General features: G+C 42.2%; 1 protein-coding gene across 3 annotated transcripts; it reads left to right on the top strand.

Annotated features, from left to right (window-relative positions):
• Positions 1–604: 604 nt before the first annotated feature.
• LOC139198212 (heat shock 70 kDa protein BIP2-like) lies at positions 605–17,052 on the top strand. 3 transcript variants are annotated; one of them, XM_070826514.1, is made up of 7 exons: positions 605–899; positions 1,143–1,781; positions 1,867–2,009; positions 2,116–2,198; positions 2,315–2,467; positions 3,246–3,390; positions 3,888–4,259. In XM_070826514.1, the coding sequence occupies exons 1-7, from the start codon at positions 860–862 to the stop codon at positions 4,038–4,040; spliced, it is 1,356 nt and encodes a 451-aa protein (XP_070682615.1). In that variant the 5' UTR covers positions 605–859; the 3' UTR covers positions 4,041–4,259. The 3 variants fall into 3 exon arrangements, with proteins under 3 accessions (XP_070682615.1, XP_070682616.1, XP_070682614.1); XM_070826515.1 differs by adding an exon at positions 16,899–17,052 and having other exon boundaries at positions 848–1,781; positions 3,888–3,980; XM_070826513.1 differs by having other exon boundaries at positions 848–1,781.
• Positions 17,053–17,282: the final 230 nt, after the last annotated feature.

The following is a 17,282-nucleotide window of genomic DNA, read 5'->3' as shown; positions in this document are numbered from 1 at the left end:
ACCTTTGGGCCAAATATGAGTTTTAACTCAAAATTCATTTTTGGGCAAATTTACGCCTAAATTTAATCATATATTTGTATTTTTTTTTTTAGTTTTACATATAAGTTCATTGAATTCAATGGTACGATTTAATATGATCAAATCTAACAGTAACAAAAACTAACAGTCCAAATTTAAATCCAACAGCTAAAATAATTAAAAAGGAAATTCTTTCATGTGTTTCATATTTTTTTTTATAGTGTTCCATGAGTTTCATGGTGTTAGTTTAGTAACATTTCAATATTTATCAAATATTTTCACATAAAATTAAATTAGGAGAGTTTACATAATTTTTTTTTCTAAGTTAGTTTAAAAAAAAATTATCATAAATTTATTCTTTAATAATATAAGGCTAAAAATTTAACCCAAAAAAATTGAAGCAAAAAACTATTTCTGAATTAAAGCTTAAATTTTTTAAGTTAAAAATTTGAAGTTTTAATTCAAGGGTATAGAAATCGTCTAAAAGTGTTGGATAACGCATTTTGGGCTTCTTAAAAGATTTTGCTCTGTTCATTAGGCCCAGATGTAATAAAATAAAATAAAAAAATAAAAAGCTATCATCAGCCCTGTGCCTCCTTTTCTCTCACAGCAGATGGATTTGTCGCCCGACTCACCTCCTCCTCTTGTATTCCTACGGCAGCACAGCTCTCTCTCCCCCTCCCTCTCCCTTCTCAATGGAGAGAATTTACCGGCGCCTAAGTCGGATACCCGTATCCATTTGGTCAAAATGGTATCGGTTGACCCGGATGCGTATCCAAGCGTATCTGAACGACGGATCCATGCTTCGTAGGTAGTAGCCGAGTAGACACTAGGCCAACTGATGAGCCCAGAAAGAAAGAGTCGGTTAGAATTTGTTAGAGGTTAGTTGCAGATTGTAGTTAGTTATCTGCTCATATACTATAAATAATCTTTCTCTCCAACACACAAAGTTCGGTACTTTTTTCTTTCTCTCGAATTGCTCATATAAAGTTACAAACATTTTACTCCAATTGCTCAAATTTTCTCGTGTTTGACGGCAAAAATGGCATTTCTGCAACTTTTCCTTATGCTGGTGATGGGAGTGGTGATGGGTCATTTTTTATACATTCTTGTACCATATGCAGGCTCGAATGTCACCGACTTTGGTGTCGACAAACCGCAGAAAGTTGACGACACCGAGACGAAAAATCACAATGCTAACACTGCCAATGGAAGGGCTTCGAAGAATATTGTTGTTTATCACCTTGGTGGCGGTTCGTTTGATGTCAGCATCCTGCGGATTCATGGTGACAGGTTCGAGGTTAAGGCGATGTCTTCGAGTGGAGATGCCCACCTGGGAGGAGTGGATTTTAACCGGAAACTCATGAACCACTTGATCAAGAAAAGCTACTTCCCTAATGTTGGAAACGATGTCAAGACTATGGAGGAATGTGAGAGGATCAAGAAAGCATTAACTACCATTGGTGATGCGGAGGAGTTGCCATTGACAAGGGAAATGTATGAAAAGTTGGTGAAAATATCAATTAAGAGGACCATGGGGTTAGTGGAAGAGGCCTTAGAAAATTCCGGCCTCAAGAAAGTGGAAATTGATGATGTTGTTGTGGTTGGAGGGAGTAGTAGAATTCCGCTGGTGCAAGAATCGTTGAAGAAGATGTTTGATGGGAAACAACTGTATAAAGGTATCAACTCTGATGAGGATGTGGCCTTTGGTGCTGCTGTTTTGGGCGGAGTCCTCAGTGAAGAAGGTGGATATGAAACCAAAGGTATTTTCCATTTTCCCTTGGGATTGTTTTAGTTTTTCTGGTGAACTAATTAACATATGCTTATCAATTTTTATTTCATTTACAGACCTTCGTTTGCTAGATGTTGCTTCTTTCACTCTCGGTGTTAGAGCAGCTGAATTGTCCGCGCCAATGATTCCCAGGAACACCATTATTCCTACTCAGAAACATTGGATCTTCTATGCCATTGAAAACAGCATATCCATCCCGGTATGTGTCAGAACAGATGCGTGCACATTTTGTTGGTGTGGTTGGTATTTTACTTGTTGAAAAGAGTGTGAACTGTTTTAACCAACATATGTATGAAAATTAACAGGTCTATGAATGTAAACAAATTGGGATGAAGGATTGTCGTGAGCTTGCAAGGTTACGTCTATCTGGAACTGCACCTTCATTTAGGTAAGCAGAAATCACTTTGACAGTGACTGGTTTGAATATTAGTTTTGGAAAATTTGGTGTCTGGCAATTGAAAAAATGAAATTATAGGTTGAAAGTGGCTTTAATATCTCTTTCAGGGTGCCAGAGAGCAGGATTAATGTGACCTTCGAGGTTGATGCAAATGGGATCCTACATGTTGGTGCAACGAAGTGTAAGGAACCCGGCTTTGACTTGGAAGCAGATGAGAGCAGACATGTGGTAGAAGTGGAAGAAACGATCACAATAGTAAGGTTTGATAGAAAACTTTGATGAGGGAAAATCTTATGTAGATAGTCTTGACATGAGAGAAAATTTGAAATTTGTGAATTACAAAAGCTTCTGGGTCAAAATTTCTGAAGTAATGGATACTGTGAGACTGATAAATGGTTTCTTACCAGAGAGGTACAAATTCCACTTGTTGATATAATGTAGATAGTTTCTTTCGCTATTTCACTGTTTTTTTTTGGCTGAGGTTTGTGCATAAGCATCATTCAGATAAATGTTGTTAGATGTTGCTTCCATTTACAGCACTTGTTCATGTTTCATTAACATCGTATTTACTGCTGCATCTGTGAATTGTCTTTTATTCTCGTAACTAGAAGTTTGTACTAAATAGAATAAACCGAAAAATTTAGTTTAATGAAATAGTAGTGTTCAGAGTTTCTCTGCAGACTCCAGTGCTCAAACGCAAATTGTCTGATTTCCAAGTCAACAGCGTAGGATCATCTACTGTTGATAGTTCTTGATATTATTAAAAAATCCAAATTTTGGTATGCTCTACTATTGATAGTTTTTTAGGTTGAGTTCATATTCCAATACATTATATTTTCATGATTCTGGAGTGAATCCGTGATCATATACTGTTGATAGTTTTCAAGTTTGAATTCATACATTTCCCTTGTCAATGGCAATCCCTCTGCATCATCAATGGTAGTTATTTTTGTTTTCAAGACACTTTGATATGGAGTGAATATTGTAATTTCTTGAAGCTGAAAGTTGAATCTTGTTTATGATTTGCAATTGTCCAAGGATGGGCATGGGCATCGAAGCTCTTGACTTGGTTCTTTGCCCTAGCTTTACTGACCGCCCTGTGTTGCATTTCCTGCATAAGCGTGTTATCTCGTATAAAGCCATGCAAGCAGCCACCAAGATTTTGAAAAGGGCAGTGGTTCAGGTGCTTTATGATAAACTAGTATTTGATTTTCAACACTCACCTTAGCTGAACATGGAAAATGTTGATTTTCTTTTGTTTGATACTAATGGAATAGGCGGCTTGCAAAATTCTTCTTACTATTTAGTTCTGGATTGCTATCAAATTGTGATAAGGAATCAAATTAGACTAATTGGCGTCAAGAAAATAGGAGGGTGTGGGAAGTGATGCTGGGGGGTTAAGAGTCAAGACCAATTAGAAATAAAGTGAAATAGCTAGTGTTTTAAGATGTGCAAATTTTAGAAAATGGAATTTACTGGGTCTGCATATTCCGATTTGAATCTACTGGTTCCATTGTGGTAACCCTCAAGGTTTATTAGATGGAAGCAAGTTTGTAGCATCAAGATGATCAATCTTGTTATTCAATTCTTAACATCTTGTTAATGGTTTTATGATTAAAAAAACAATTCTTAACATCTTGTTATTCAATTCTAATGTCATTTAATGTTATTGGATTTCAGTCAAGATTTAGCCACTGCCCTGGGAAAGAATGCTTAATTACCATTGTTGATGCACAAAATCAGCGAGGACTTTGGTACAACAAAAAGTGTCAGGTTTGTGACCTTCGCTTGGTTGCTTCGGTCACTAGTGAAGATAAGTACGTAAATGAATAGGGACAGGGAAGCAAACACAAGATGTACGTGGTTCACCCAGATTGGCTACGTCCACGGAGTAGAGGAGTTATCATTAATTGTGAAGGGTTTACACAAATACATAGGTTCAAGCTCTCTTTTGTGAGTTCTAGTGAATGGTTTAGTACAAAATGACATTAGAGATTATTGTGGGAGAATGATCCTTATTTATAGAAGAGAGTTTCTAGTTTTGTTTTGACATTGACATGTGTCGTGTTGTGATTGGCTTCTGATATTGACACGTGTCGCGCTGTGATTGGCTTCTGATGTCGACACGTGTCGCATTGTGATTGGCCTCCTAGTGGAAGGGAAGCTCTTCTGGGTCCTTGACGGTATAACGTTGACCGGTGCTCAGTAGTTTCGGGATTGGTCAAGTATAGTACAAACAGTGCTCCCCTAAGTTCTCGAGTGAGGGAAGCTCCTCGGTTGGGGACTTGCAAGATCCAAGCCGCTGAGTAATCACGAAACTTCTAAGTACCGAGGTGTGGTATCATTTTCACTTGCCTTGTCTGTTTCATATGTAGATGTGGCATCTTCTCTGGAAGTACTTTTCCTCCATCCAGGGATGGTATCTTTAACCGATGAAGATGCATAAGGTAATGTATCAATTTCACTTGAAGCTTACTTGTAGTTTCGGGCTTGGTCAAGTGCGATACAAACCCTATAGTAGGAGTCCCCCGAGTCGCCGAGCTAGGAGATCTGCCGAAAGAGGTGACAGACAAGGTAAGCAGCCAAACTTCCAAGCAAGCAACCCAGGATCGGAAGTTCAACTTCGGCTTCCGGTTGATGATTCTCCTTCTCCTTGTCTCTCATTCAACTGCCAGGATAAGAAGAAGCAAATGGATAAGAGATGATATGAGATACTTTTGCTTTTGAAGAAGTAACTTTCCACAGGCTTATTCTTGAACTGTGCTGGAGGGTTTTCTGATTCCCTCCAGAGTATAAGGCCGACTCAAGAATTTGAGGGTCAAAACAAGTCCATCAAATCTAGAGTACATTCGACCTTGATGATATGGGATACTTTTGCTGTTGACGGAATAGTGAATGTGGTATGGAAAGGTGTTGTGTTGTAGTGATCTGTTTCAGCTCACCGTTGAACCTTCTGCTTCAATCTTTTGCATGGCAGAAGTGGTGTGCAACCTTTGCATTTAAATGGTCATTTAGAACATTCCTTCATAGTGACTCATCCACACTTAGCAGAGCCAATATCTGATCAACTGTCATGAGGTATTTGCCGGTGGAATTCGTGACCTTGACAGCAGTTGAGGATGAGTACTCGAGAGCAATGCTAAGTAAGCAACCAGGCAAAGGTTCCAGGCAGTCAGTTCCAGATTGGAGGTTTGATTTCAGGTTCCGACTGACTGCTCTCTTTCTCCTTGTCCTGCAGGTGTGGACAAAGACAAAGACAAAGACAGGGAGAAAGCATGATATGGGATACTCTTGCTTTCGACCCTGATGATATGAGATACTCTTGTTCTTGGTGTGGCTTATTTGCTGAGGTATTATCGGAGGGAAATAAAGCTGAGTATTTCGAGAGGTTATGTTGAGGGTGCCTTCTCGAATGCGAGAAATGGTTGAGCATTTTTGCAGGTTTGTCTGTCCGTGGAGGAGGGAGGTCGACATATATAGGAATTTCCCAATAGCAAGTAGTAATGTTATTCCTTTACCCTTTTTGGTCACAGCAATATAGTGGGAGCTGCCAACTTCACGTGTTTTAACTTTGTCAGAGCACTTTGAAAAAGATGTATGTGGTATCTGGAAAGCTGATGTTGCGTGTGAAGATTACAGACAAACTTTATCTAAGGAAATCTGGCTCTCGAAGTTCTGAGAGCTGTTCCTCTTCGGTTTTCGAACAAGCAATCCTGTCGGGGATCTGGCTCTCGAGATTCGGAAAGCGGTGCCGCTTCGGCTTTTAAGAAAGTAATTATGTTGGGAGTCTTTTCTCAAATGTGAGTAAAGGTTGGACGTTCTTGCCAGTCTGTCTTGCCACAGAACACGGAGGTCGACACACATAGCGACTTTCCAGTTGTCAAGCAGTGGTGCTGTTCGTTTACTCTTGTGGGTAATAGTAGGGTAGCTAGAACTTCGAAATTCTCGTGCCTAAACTTTGTCAGAGATCTTTGGCAAAATTATATGTGGTACCTGAGGAATTGATGTTGCGTGTAGAGAGTGGTGATTGAACAGTAAGATTCACGTGCTTTCTACTTCACCAGAAATCTTCGACAGATTGCCCGTAATTTCCGCAAAGCTGAGTATGCATGTGACAGGTGCTGACGAGGCTGAAAAAGCAGGTGCTTCTTCGATTTCTGAGATCGGCCCTCGTGGTCTCTGAGCAGCCCAGCTTTTGAGAAAACAAATGCCTCTTCGATTTCTGAGATCGGCCCTCGTGGTCTTTGAGCAGCCTAGCTTTTGAGAAAACAAATGCCTCTTCAATTTCTGAAGCTCCGTCGAGTGCGAATTTTTATAGAGGCTGGTATTAAGTTCCACATCACATTTGAATCTCTACTAGTAGAAGCTCCCTTCTTGCACTTCTAAGATCTTGATTTGTCTGACCTCTTCCCTCTTCAACACCTTTGAAAATGTCTGGCCCCTCCGACCGTCGTTTTGACTTGAACCTTGGAGAAGAGACAGCCACGCCTTCTCCAGACAACATATGGCGCCCATTTTTCATATCTCCTACTGGTCCTCTTACCGTTGGGGATTCTGTGATGAAGAATGATATGACCGCTGCGGTGGTTGCCAGGAACCTTCTCACTCCCAAAGATAACAGACTACTTTCCAAACGGTCTGATGAGTTGGCTGTTAAGGATTCTCTGCTCTTAGTGTTCAGTGTGCAGGTTCTGTGTCTAATATGGCATAACGCCTATTTGCTAGAACCCGCCAAGTTGAATCATTGGCTGCTGAAGTGATGAGTCTCAAACAGGAGATTAGAGGGCTCAAGCATGAGAATAAACAGTTGTACCGGCTCGCACATGACTATGCTACAAACATGAAGAGGAAGCTTGACCAGATGAAGGAATCTGATGGTCAGGTTTTACATGATCATCAGCGGTTTATGGGTTTGTTCCAAAGGCATTTATTGCCGTCGTCTTCTGGGGCTGTACCGTGTAATGAAGCTCCAAATGATCAACCTCCGATGTCTCCTCCTTCTGGGGTTCTGTCTAGTACTGAGGCTCCGGATAACCATCCTCCGGTACTTTCTCTTTCTGGGACTCTACCGACTGCTAAGACTTCCCCTAAGCAACCTTTGTGAAGTCTCCCTCTTGTTTGTTTATTTTAACTCATGTATATGTACATATTTGTTTGGAAATATTAATAAATAAATTTTGTTTCATTTCAACGTATTGTGTTAAATACACCAAAGCCTTCTTCAGAAAGTTCTCTGAATTTTTTCTTTTGTCGAAACTTGTATTGTTGAAGCTTTGTGAGTGAAGCATGTAGTTTGAGGTAGTATTCCCTTAGTTTGCCGAGTGAGGAAAACTTCTCGGTTGGAGACTTGAAAAATCCAAGTCACTGAGTGGTTGTGAGACTTCCGAGTATCAAGGTACAGTAGCATATGGTGGGAGTCCCCCAAGTCTTCAGGCGATGAGAGTTGCCGAATGAGGTGTCTTGCTTGCTACTAATTTGTCAAAGTAACGAAGCCTTGTTTTGATATCACACCTTCATATATGCCTTATCCAAAAATATTTCAAGCTGGTTTTAGCTTTGCGAGAGCCCAAAATTATTTGTGTAGCCCAAAATGGCAAGCCCAAAGGGAGTCAGAGTAGAGGGAGCGGTAGCTCTTCAATATAACATCATCCTCTGTAGCTCAAATCGAAAAATTGTCTTCATGAAAATTGTTCCTTAGCGTGTAAACTACAACATACCCAAATTTGAGATCCATCGGAGTAGTACAACTCCAGACATTCAGGTATGATGAGTAAATGTTCATGATTTTTCTGTTAACCCGTCAGACTTGTTGGGAACTTCGAAACTCCATTTTCTCTTGTTCAGATCAACATACTTTCTTCATCGAAGTTGTTCCTCATCATATCTTCCATAACATATCAAAAATTCAGAACAAACTAACGGTTGAATATTTCCAGATCTTTGAAACACCGCAGCAGCTTTGAAGCTTGCAGAAATCTGACCGTCATGTTTGGAGCTTCAACACTCTAACTTCCGTCGCTCAAATAGAAAAATTTCCTTCGTGAAAGTTGTTCATCTGCTCAAGAACTATAAGATATCCAAAATTCAGCTCCATTGGAATTAGCTTCGCACTATCTTGATGAAGAGTGTGAAGCTTTTATATGTTTTGGTGTTGAAATTTGGTATTGTAGGTGAAGTTTTGGTGGCACCATAAATTGATTTTGCTTCACACTATCTTGATGAAGATAGTGCGATTGATGATGCTTTTGGTGGCACCATAAATTGATTTTGCTTCACACTATCTTGATGAAGATAGTGCGAAGCTTTTGAGATTGATATTTGTCCTCCATTGATGAAGCTTTTGGTGGCACCATAAATTGATTTTGCTTCACACTATCTTGATGAAGATAGTGCGAAGCTTTTGAGATTGATATTTGTCCTCCATTGATGAAGCTTTTGTTGGCACTATAAATTGATCTTGCTTCACACTATCTTGATGAAAATAGTGCGAAGCTTTTGAGATTGATATTTGTCCTCCATTGATGAAGCTTTTGGTGGCACCATAAATTGATTTTGCTTCACACTATCTTGATGAAGATAGTGCGAAGCTTTTGATATTGATATTTGTCCTCCATTGATGAAGTTTTTGTTGAATTTCCCAATTTCCAATTTCCTCTCTTTTTTTTTTTTTTTTTTTTTGGGAAAACTAGAAATTTGAAAATGTGGGAGAGACAACGTATACAAATTTTGCTTCCACACTGTTGAGCGAGAGATTGTGATGCAAGCCACATCTTGTAGTAGTCGAAGGTTTGAATGAACCATATAAATTGAATTTGCTTCGAACAGTCTTGATCAAGAGCGTGTGAAGCTTTCTATGAGTTGTAGTGTTTGCATTGTTACAGAGGAGAAATGTCTGAAGCAGATGCAAGAGGGATGAAGAGCTTGATCTTCGTATACCATGCACTGAAGCCATTGTTGGCTTGCAATTAGACTTTGTTGGTGACTATAGCTCTTATTAGGCATAAGTGCTCCCCTAGTTGAGTTGTAAAGCTTGAGGGTTTTTGATTATTTGTGAATGTTAGGAGTTCACATGTACAAGTTGTACCACTCGTCTTCTGGTTAGTGGAATGAATGGTGGGTTGCTTTCATCACTTGGTTGGTGGTACGAATGTGAATTCCTTAATCACCTTTCATCACATTTCATCACCTGGTTGGTGACATGAAGGAGAGTACGTGTTGTACATTTCATCACCTGGTTGGTGGCATGAATGAGAGTACGCGTTGTACATTTCATTACCTGGTTGGTGGCATGAAGATGAGTTCCTTCTTCACCTGATTGGTGATAAGGGTGGCAAGTTTTCAAATAATATTAGAGTACGGGTTGTACATTTCATCACCTAGTTGGTGGCACGAATGTGAGTTCCTTCATCACCTAGTTGGTGAGAATAAGGGCAAGGTGTCGAGGCACATTGTGGCAAATGTCGAATGACACAAAGTGTGTTGAACCCTTTCGAAGCACAGTTGGCTTATGTATGGATGTGTTGGAATGTATGATGTAGATTCTTTGTATAGTCTTGTTGACACATACTTAGATTTTGTTTTGTATTGGAAACATTTGCGTTGAAGCTTCAACACTTGAGTGTTTCATTGCTCAGAATGTAAAAGAGTTTAGGGCCGATTTGGCTAAATCACCTCTTTATTGAATTCATACCAAATGGTTTTTATTACATAGGATGCCGAACGGCTGTAACTTAACACTTGTACAATGTGAGTCTATTTGTAATAGTACTTTAAGTGGTCAGCATTCCATGGATGGCCAATGGTCTTGCCGTCGGAGCTTCTGAGCTTATAGGAGCCAGGGCGGCTAATGCCGACGACCTCGAATGGTCCATCCCAGTTAGGACTGAGTGTTCCTTCACTCGGGACTCTATCACAGAGTAATCTTTTCTTCAGTACCCAGTCTCCCACTTTGAAAGAGCGAGGTTTGACCCTTGAGTCATAGTAGTTGGAAATGCGCTGCTTGTAGGCGACATTCCTCAGGTGAGCCTGATTTCTGTGTTCCTCGACTAGATCCAGGTTGAGGGTGAGTTATTTGTCGTTCTCACTCTGCATGTAGTTTTGGATTCGGTATGTTGCTTGCTCAAGCTCAACCGGGACAACTGCTTCTGTACCAAAAGCAAGTGAGAATGGAGTTTCTCCTGTGGAAGTTCGATATGAAGTGCGGTATGACCAAAGAACTTGGGGGACGAATTCTGGCCAACAACATTTAGCTTTGTCCAAGCTAGTTTTCAGAGTGCGCTTGATTATTTTGTTAACGGCCTCGACTTGTCCATTAGACTGGGGATGGGCTGGAGAGGCAAAACATAAGTTAATGTTGAACTTAGAGCAGAACATCCTGAACTTCTTGTTGTCGAACTGCCGCCCATTGTCCGTGACTATCGCATTGGGAATGCCGAATCTGCATAGGATGTTCTTCCATACGAAGTCTTCTATTTTTGTCTCAGTAATGGTTGCCAAGGGTTCTACTTCAGCCCATTTTGTGAAGTAGTCAACTGCAACGATTGCATAGCGGACCTTCCCTTCCCTGCAGGCATTGGGCCGATCAAATCAAGTCCCCATTGGGCGAAGGGCCAAGGGCTGATCATAGGAGTGAGCGGCTCGGGAGGGGAGTGAGGGATAGTTGCGTAGCGTTGACACTTATCACACGAGCGAGATATTCTAATGGCATCTTGGTGGAGTGTTGGCCAATAGTATCCTTGGCGAAAAGTCTTGTGTGCTAGGGATCGAGACCCAGCATGATCTCCACAGACTCCTTCATGTATTTACCAAATGACACTTTTCGCCTCAACAGGTGTAAGGCATCTTAGGTATGGCAGGGTGAAACCGCGCCTGTAGAGTTGGTCATTAATGATCAGGTAGTGGGCAGACTTGTATCGAATCTGCTTAGCTTGGACTTTGTCAATTGGGAGGGTGCCATGAGCAAGGAATTTATAAATTGGGGTGATCCAACTATCTTCTTGTTGTAAATTGCACACTTCCGCGACCATGGTGCTTGGTGCTGCCAACAATTCGACATGAATTTTTCTTCCAATCTTGTCTTCCACTGCCGAGGCGAGGCGAGCCAAAGCGTCTGCATGACTGTTTGCCGCTCGAGGAACTTGGGTGATCTGGTAGTGGAAGTGCTTGAGCAAAAGTCGTGTTTGCGCAAGATATGCTGCCATAGAGCTATCCTTAGCATCAAAGTTGTTCGTGACTTGGTTGACCACTAATTGGGAGTCACTGAAGATATCAATTTGTTTAACCCCAAGGTGCTTGGCCAAACGTAAGCCTGCTAGAAGGGCTTCGTATTCGGCCTCGTTGTTCGATGCCTTGAACTTGAAACGAAGAGCGTATTCCATCGCCACTTTGTCGGGGGTAGTGAGGACTAATCCTGCTCCGCAGCCTTGTTGGTTGGATGAGCCATCAACATACAGACTCCATGCTGGGGTTGTTGATTCTACTTTCTGAGCTTCCGATGGTAATGAAGCTACTGCTTCAGGTGTAGAAGCAATGTCAACAGGATATGTGAAGTCGGCGATGAAATATGCTACTGCTTGACCTTTTTCGGCTGGTTTTGGTTGGTAGCAGATGTCAAACTCACCCAATGCTATCGCCCATTTGATCATTCGTCCAGACGTGTCAGGACTCTGGAGTATCTGTCGAAGAGGGTGATTGGTAAGCACGATGATGGCGTGTGCTTGGAAATAAGGGCGAAGTTTTCGAGCAGACATGACCAATTCTAGAGCTAATTTCTCAATGTTGGAGTATCGTGTCTCCGCATCTTGTAGGGCCTTGCTAGCGTAGTAGACGGACCGTTCGAGACCATTGTCCTTTCGAATAAGAACAGAACTGACTACTGAAGCCGAAACCGATAGATAGATAATGAGAGTCACCAATTTCTGGTTTGGAGAGCAGATTGGCTTTACTCATGTACTTTTTGAGGTTCCTGAATGCCTTGGCACATTCCTCCGTCCATGTAATGTACTTCTTATTTCCCTTGAGTGCTTTAAAGAAAGGAGCACATCTATCTGTGGCCTTAGAGATGAATCTGGTTAAGGCTGCCACCTTGCCAGTAAGGCTTTGGATGTCTTTTGAAGTTACTGGCTCTTTCATGTCGAGGATTGCTTTGATCTTTTCGGGGTTAGCTTCAATGCCTCGTTGGCTGATCATGAAGCCTAAGAATTTGCTAGAGCCCACGCCGAAGGCACATTTGTTGGGGTTCAACCTCATTCGATACCTCTTTAGAATGGTGAAAGTTTCAGATAGGTTGGTGATGTGTTGGTCAGCATGTTTGCTCTTGACTAGCATATCATCAACGTAAACTTCCATGCTCTTCCCAATCTGTTCGGCGAACATTGAATTGACCAGTCTCTAATAAGTTGCTCCTGCATTCTTTAGGCCGAAAGGCATGACTTTATAGCAATATAGTCCCCTATCAGTAGTGAAGGCCGTGTGTTCTTGGTCTGAGGGGTTCATGAGGATTTGGTTGTATCCTGAATAAGCATCCATGAAGCTCAAGAGCTCACACCCTGTCGTAGAGTCTATAAGTCTATCAATGAAAGGAAGAGGGAAACTATCCTTCGGGCATCCTTGGTTTAGGTCGGTGTAGTCGACACACATTCTCCACAAGACTTTTTGAAGCAGGAGACTTTCCTTGGTCGGATTTTTCTTAACAAGGACAACATTTGCTACCCATGTTGGGTAATTGACTTCACGGACGAAGCCTATGTCCTTGACTTTTTCAACTTCTGCTTTCATCACCTCATATCGTTCAACATCATAAGATCTTCACTTCTGTTTTACTGGTTTGGTCTTGGGATCAATACTCAAGTGGTGACAAATGATATCGGGAGAGATGCCCGGCATATCTTTATATGACCAAGCGAAGACCTCGACGTTCTCTTGTAAAAATGAGATCAGCGACAACCGAAGGGGTGGTGACAAAGTTGTGCCAATCTTCACCATGCGATCTGGATGGTCTTTGGAGATAGAGACATTCTCTAACTCTTCAGCGGGTTGTGCTTGCTGGGTGAATGAGTCATCTCGAGGGTCGTCGGGTTGACTGTTGCTATCATGAAAATCCGAGTTGGCTTCATCTTGACTGGTCTTTACTACCTGGTTATGTACAGAGAAGGTCTCCTTGGGGACATGCAGGTGTTGTTGCTTAACTGAAGTGTTGTAACATGATCGAGCACTAAGTTGATCTCCCCTGATGTATCCATTGCCGAAAGGGGTTGGAAACTTCATCAACAACATATGTGTAGATACCATGGCCTTGAGATCATTGATGCATGTGCGCCCAAAGATGACATTGTATGCCGTCGGGCAATTGACCACTAGGAAGTTAGTGGTAATAGTAGCTGTGTAGGGGCCTGTACCAATGGTGAGGGGTAAGTGTATACTCCCTAAAGGTTGTACGATATCGCCAGAGAAGCTTATCAGAGGAGAAATCGAGCGATCGAGCAAGTGTTCAGCTACATTAAGTGCCTTGAAAGCTTCAGCAAACATGATATTGACTGAAGCACTTGTGTCTATCAGGATTCGTTTCACATCAAAATTTGCTATGTGAGCCTCCACGATCAGCGGGTCGTTGTGAGGGTAGATGATACCTCTTTCTTCCTCAGGGTAGAAACATATTGGATCCCAGTTAGGCTTTTGATACTTGCCTCCCCTGATGTCTTCCACGTGAAACACTTGATGGCCAAGTCTCAAAGTTCGTTCACTGTTTTTCATGGCCCTATTAGAAGATTCAGACATGGGTGTGTCGCCGCTTATGGAATATATCACATTCACCTGGCGTTGGTTACGGTTATCCCTTGGAGGGTGAAGGAGGAACTGATCAATTTTTCCGTCACGTGCCAAAGCTTCAATATGATCACGGAGGATGATGCATTTCTCGCCATCATGGCCATTATACTCGTGGTAGCAACAAAACACGCCCGTGTTCTTCGTGGACTTGTAATCTGGCTGTCTTGGCTTTGGCTTTGGTATCAGGTGAGCTATACTGGGGTAGATGGACGCGCATGTAGCGTTCAAAGGTGTGTATGTCTCATACCTCGGGGTAAGGCCTATCTTGGCACGTGATTGGTCCACTGCGTTGACTGCCTGGGGACGGGCGTTATTGTGACGATATCTTGAGTTATCGTGATAGTGCCCCTTATTCTTTTTATTAAAATGGGATTGGTGAGGATGGAAATCTTTCATTTTGCCCTGGGATTGATATGTCTGCTGACTTGGCGAAGCATTAAATGAGGCAGGGGAGTGTGCTGCTACCGTTTGGAAGGTTGAGGTCTTCTCATTTGGTTGGATCTGGCCTCCACTCCCTACTTGCTGATAAGGGGTGACTGTAGGGGTTTCCTTTGATATGTCCTTGCCTCGACGGTGGCATGGTTGTAAGCTTGTGCCATCACCTCAGAGTAAGTATTCCAAGTGTTGGCGTTGATCATGTACTTGAAGAAACAGTCACGTAAGCCTGCCGTGAAGGCCTTAAGGGTGGTCTTGTCATCTGCCTCAGCGCAGTGAGAATACTCATGGCTGAAGCGGCCAGCATACTTTCGTAATGACTTGTCCTGCTTCTGGCGAATAGTGTACAAGTCATCTGCAGAATGCAAGCGATCGGTCTGGAATATGTGTTGAGAGACAAACAGCTTCCTCAACTCTTCAAATGAGTCTATTGTATCAGGTGGAAGACGGCAATACCAGTTTAAAGTTCCGCCAGAGAGGGTGGAGGGGAAGAGAAGGCACCGTTCTTCGTCGGTGTGTCTCCGGTATACCATGGTGGACTCAAAGAGATTAAGGTGTTCAATCGGGTCTTCCCTTCCAGTATAGAGTTGTAAGTCAAGCTTCTGCTTTGTCTTCGCTTGGAGGTGGTGTTGAGGATCCTTCTTGTGAGGAGGCCAGGCCTGAGTTGGTTCCAGTCAGGTATCTCGGCTTGACGTTCAGCCTTCAACTTGTTTACTTCATCCAGAAGTTGTAGGACAAGGGGGTCCTGAGTGGAGTCGTCACCACTGAAGTTTTCTTCCGTAAGTCCCCATCGCCTCTTGTAAGTAGGAAAGTTTGATCAAGATAGCGTGATTTTTCCTTGGACTCATCACAATGACTCCTAGAGTAAGTATGTCGGAATATTTCCGAGTTCCCTGTACCTTCATGTTCTTCTGGGACTTGTTGCCCATTCCCTAGATTGGCTGTTGGCCTGGGTCGTGGAAGAGGACCGAGTCTTTCAGAAACTCTTGGGTCATTGATCTTCGAGCTTATGTGGATAAGATTCTCTTGACGTTGCTTTAGGAAGTCTCGACAATCGCGATAGACGGCTTTTGATCCTTCCACTCCTTCTGTGAAGATGTGCTTTCCTTTACTTTTTCTGCTTCGGGTTGAAGCAGCTGGGTTGAGAGAAGTCTCATGTTGATTATCACCTTGATGTGTAGCTCGATCCCTATCAGGGATGTCCGTGTTGGATATCGGTGACCCTCCGTGTTGGGGGGCATTCAGATGATTGTTGACCTCAACAGGGGCGACGAGCTTATGTGTTTGAGCATGCCTAGCCTCATGAAGCATCTCGAAAAGTTTTTCATATTGTTCCTGGAGGACCTCATTCTTCATCGCCATCTTGTTATTCTGAACCTCTAGCTCATCGACTTTAGCTTGAAGAGTAACTCTATTTCCTTCCTGCTTTCGTTGCTTCATACTAGGTCCAAGGGGGGTGTCATTCTGTGTGCTATGGCTTCTTTCGCTCCCCATGTCGGAGAGAGATGCTTGGCCAAAAGAGAGTGTACGAGCGGTGGAAACCAGCTTGACAAAGCTGAAGAGAGTGGGAATAAGTGTCGTTCCCACAGACGGCTCCAAATGTTGATGCACAAAATCAGCGAAGACTTTGGTACAACAAAAAGTGTCAAGTTTGTGACCTTCGCTTGGTTGCTTCGGTCACTAGTGAAGATAAGTACGTAAATGAATAGGGACAGGGAAGCAAACACAAGATGTACGTAGTTCACCCAGATTGGCTACGTCCACGGAGTAGAGGAGTTCTCATTAATTGTGAAGGGTTTACACAAATACATAGGTTCAAGCTCTCCTTTTGTGAGTTCTAGTGAATGGTTTAGTACAAAATGACATTAGAGATTATTGTGGGAGAATGATCCCTATTTATAGAAGAGAGTTTCTAGTTTTGTTTTGACATTGACACGTGTCGTGTTGTGATTGGCTTCTGATATTGACATGTGTCGCGCTGTGATTGGCTTCTGATGTCGACACGTGTCGTATTGTGATTGGCCTCCTAGTGGAAGGGAAGCTCTTCTGGGTCCTTGACGGTATAACGTTGACCGGTGCTCAGTAGTTTCGGGATTGGTCAAGTATGGTACAAACAACCCTCAAAAGGAATTGCCACTTCAGTTGTGTCGTGAAATTCTCATGCTTGATCCTGTTCATAAACCTAGGATGTTAAACAAAATGTGGAAACTCCTAATTCCACGAAAAGTGCAAAACTTTTGCTGGCTTCTTGTCAGAGGCAGACTCCAACGAGACATAGATTACACAGATTTTGGCCAATCACTGACTCTGTTTGCTCTTTTTATAACAGTGAAGAGAAGTATGATGGACATCTTGTTTATTAATTGCAGCTTAATTTTCTCGAAAGTTCGAAGTATTACTGGTGATTGATTGATTGATTGATTGATTTAGGGTTTATACCAGTGATGAGGAGGTTTCAAAGTTAAGTAAGGCTCTCCTCATTTGTTGGTAACTCTATGTTATAAAGGTTCTCCTTGAATTCAAGACGATCTCAGGCTACTTCTACCATCAATGGTCAAATGCACAAGATTATTTTTGGTGGGTCGGTTGTACAGTCTCAGGCTGTTGCAGGTTTTGTCATCGGAGGCTCCAATGGCTTCGCCCATGGTGACTGCTGCTTGAACACCATTTAAAGTTCGCAATGGGCAATGGTTTTAGAGATGGTTGTGTTGAAGGACAGACAGCTTTGTGTTTATTGACTATTTTAAATTAGTGTAACCCATCTTGGCATTTGATGGTTTTAGAAATGCTGCATGTTGGGCAAAACTATAGATG

The sequence above is a fragment of the Malus domestica genome, chromosome 08 (genome assembly GCF_042453785.1).
Source record: "Malus domestica chromosome 08, GDT2T_hap1".
In the NCBI taxonomy this organism is placed as follows: Eukaryota; Viridiplantae; Streptophyta; class Magnoliopsida; order Rosales; family Rosaceae; genus Malus; species Malus domestica.
This window is presented reverse-complemented; position numbering and strand designations above follow the sequence as displayed.

Coding starts and splice junctions, on each gene's coding strand:
- LOC139198212 (XM_070826513.1), top strand. CDS start 1,061: ATGGCATTTCTGCAACTTTTCCTTATGCTGGTGATGGGAGTGGTGATG. Junction 2,010..2,115: donor AAAACAGCATATCCATCCCG/GTATGTGTCAGA, acceptor GAAAATTAACAG/GTCTATGAATGTAAACAAAT. Junction 2,468..3,245: donor GAAACGATCACAATAGTAAG/GTTTGATAGAAA, acceptor CAATTGTCCAAG/GATGGGCATGGGCATCGAAG.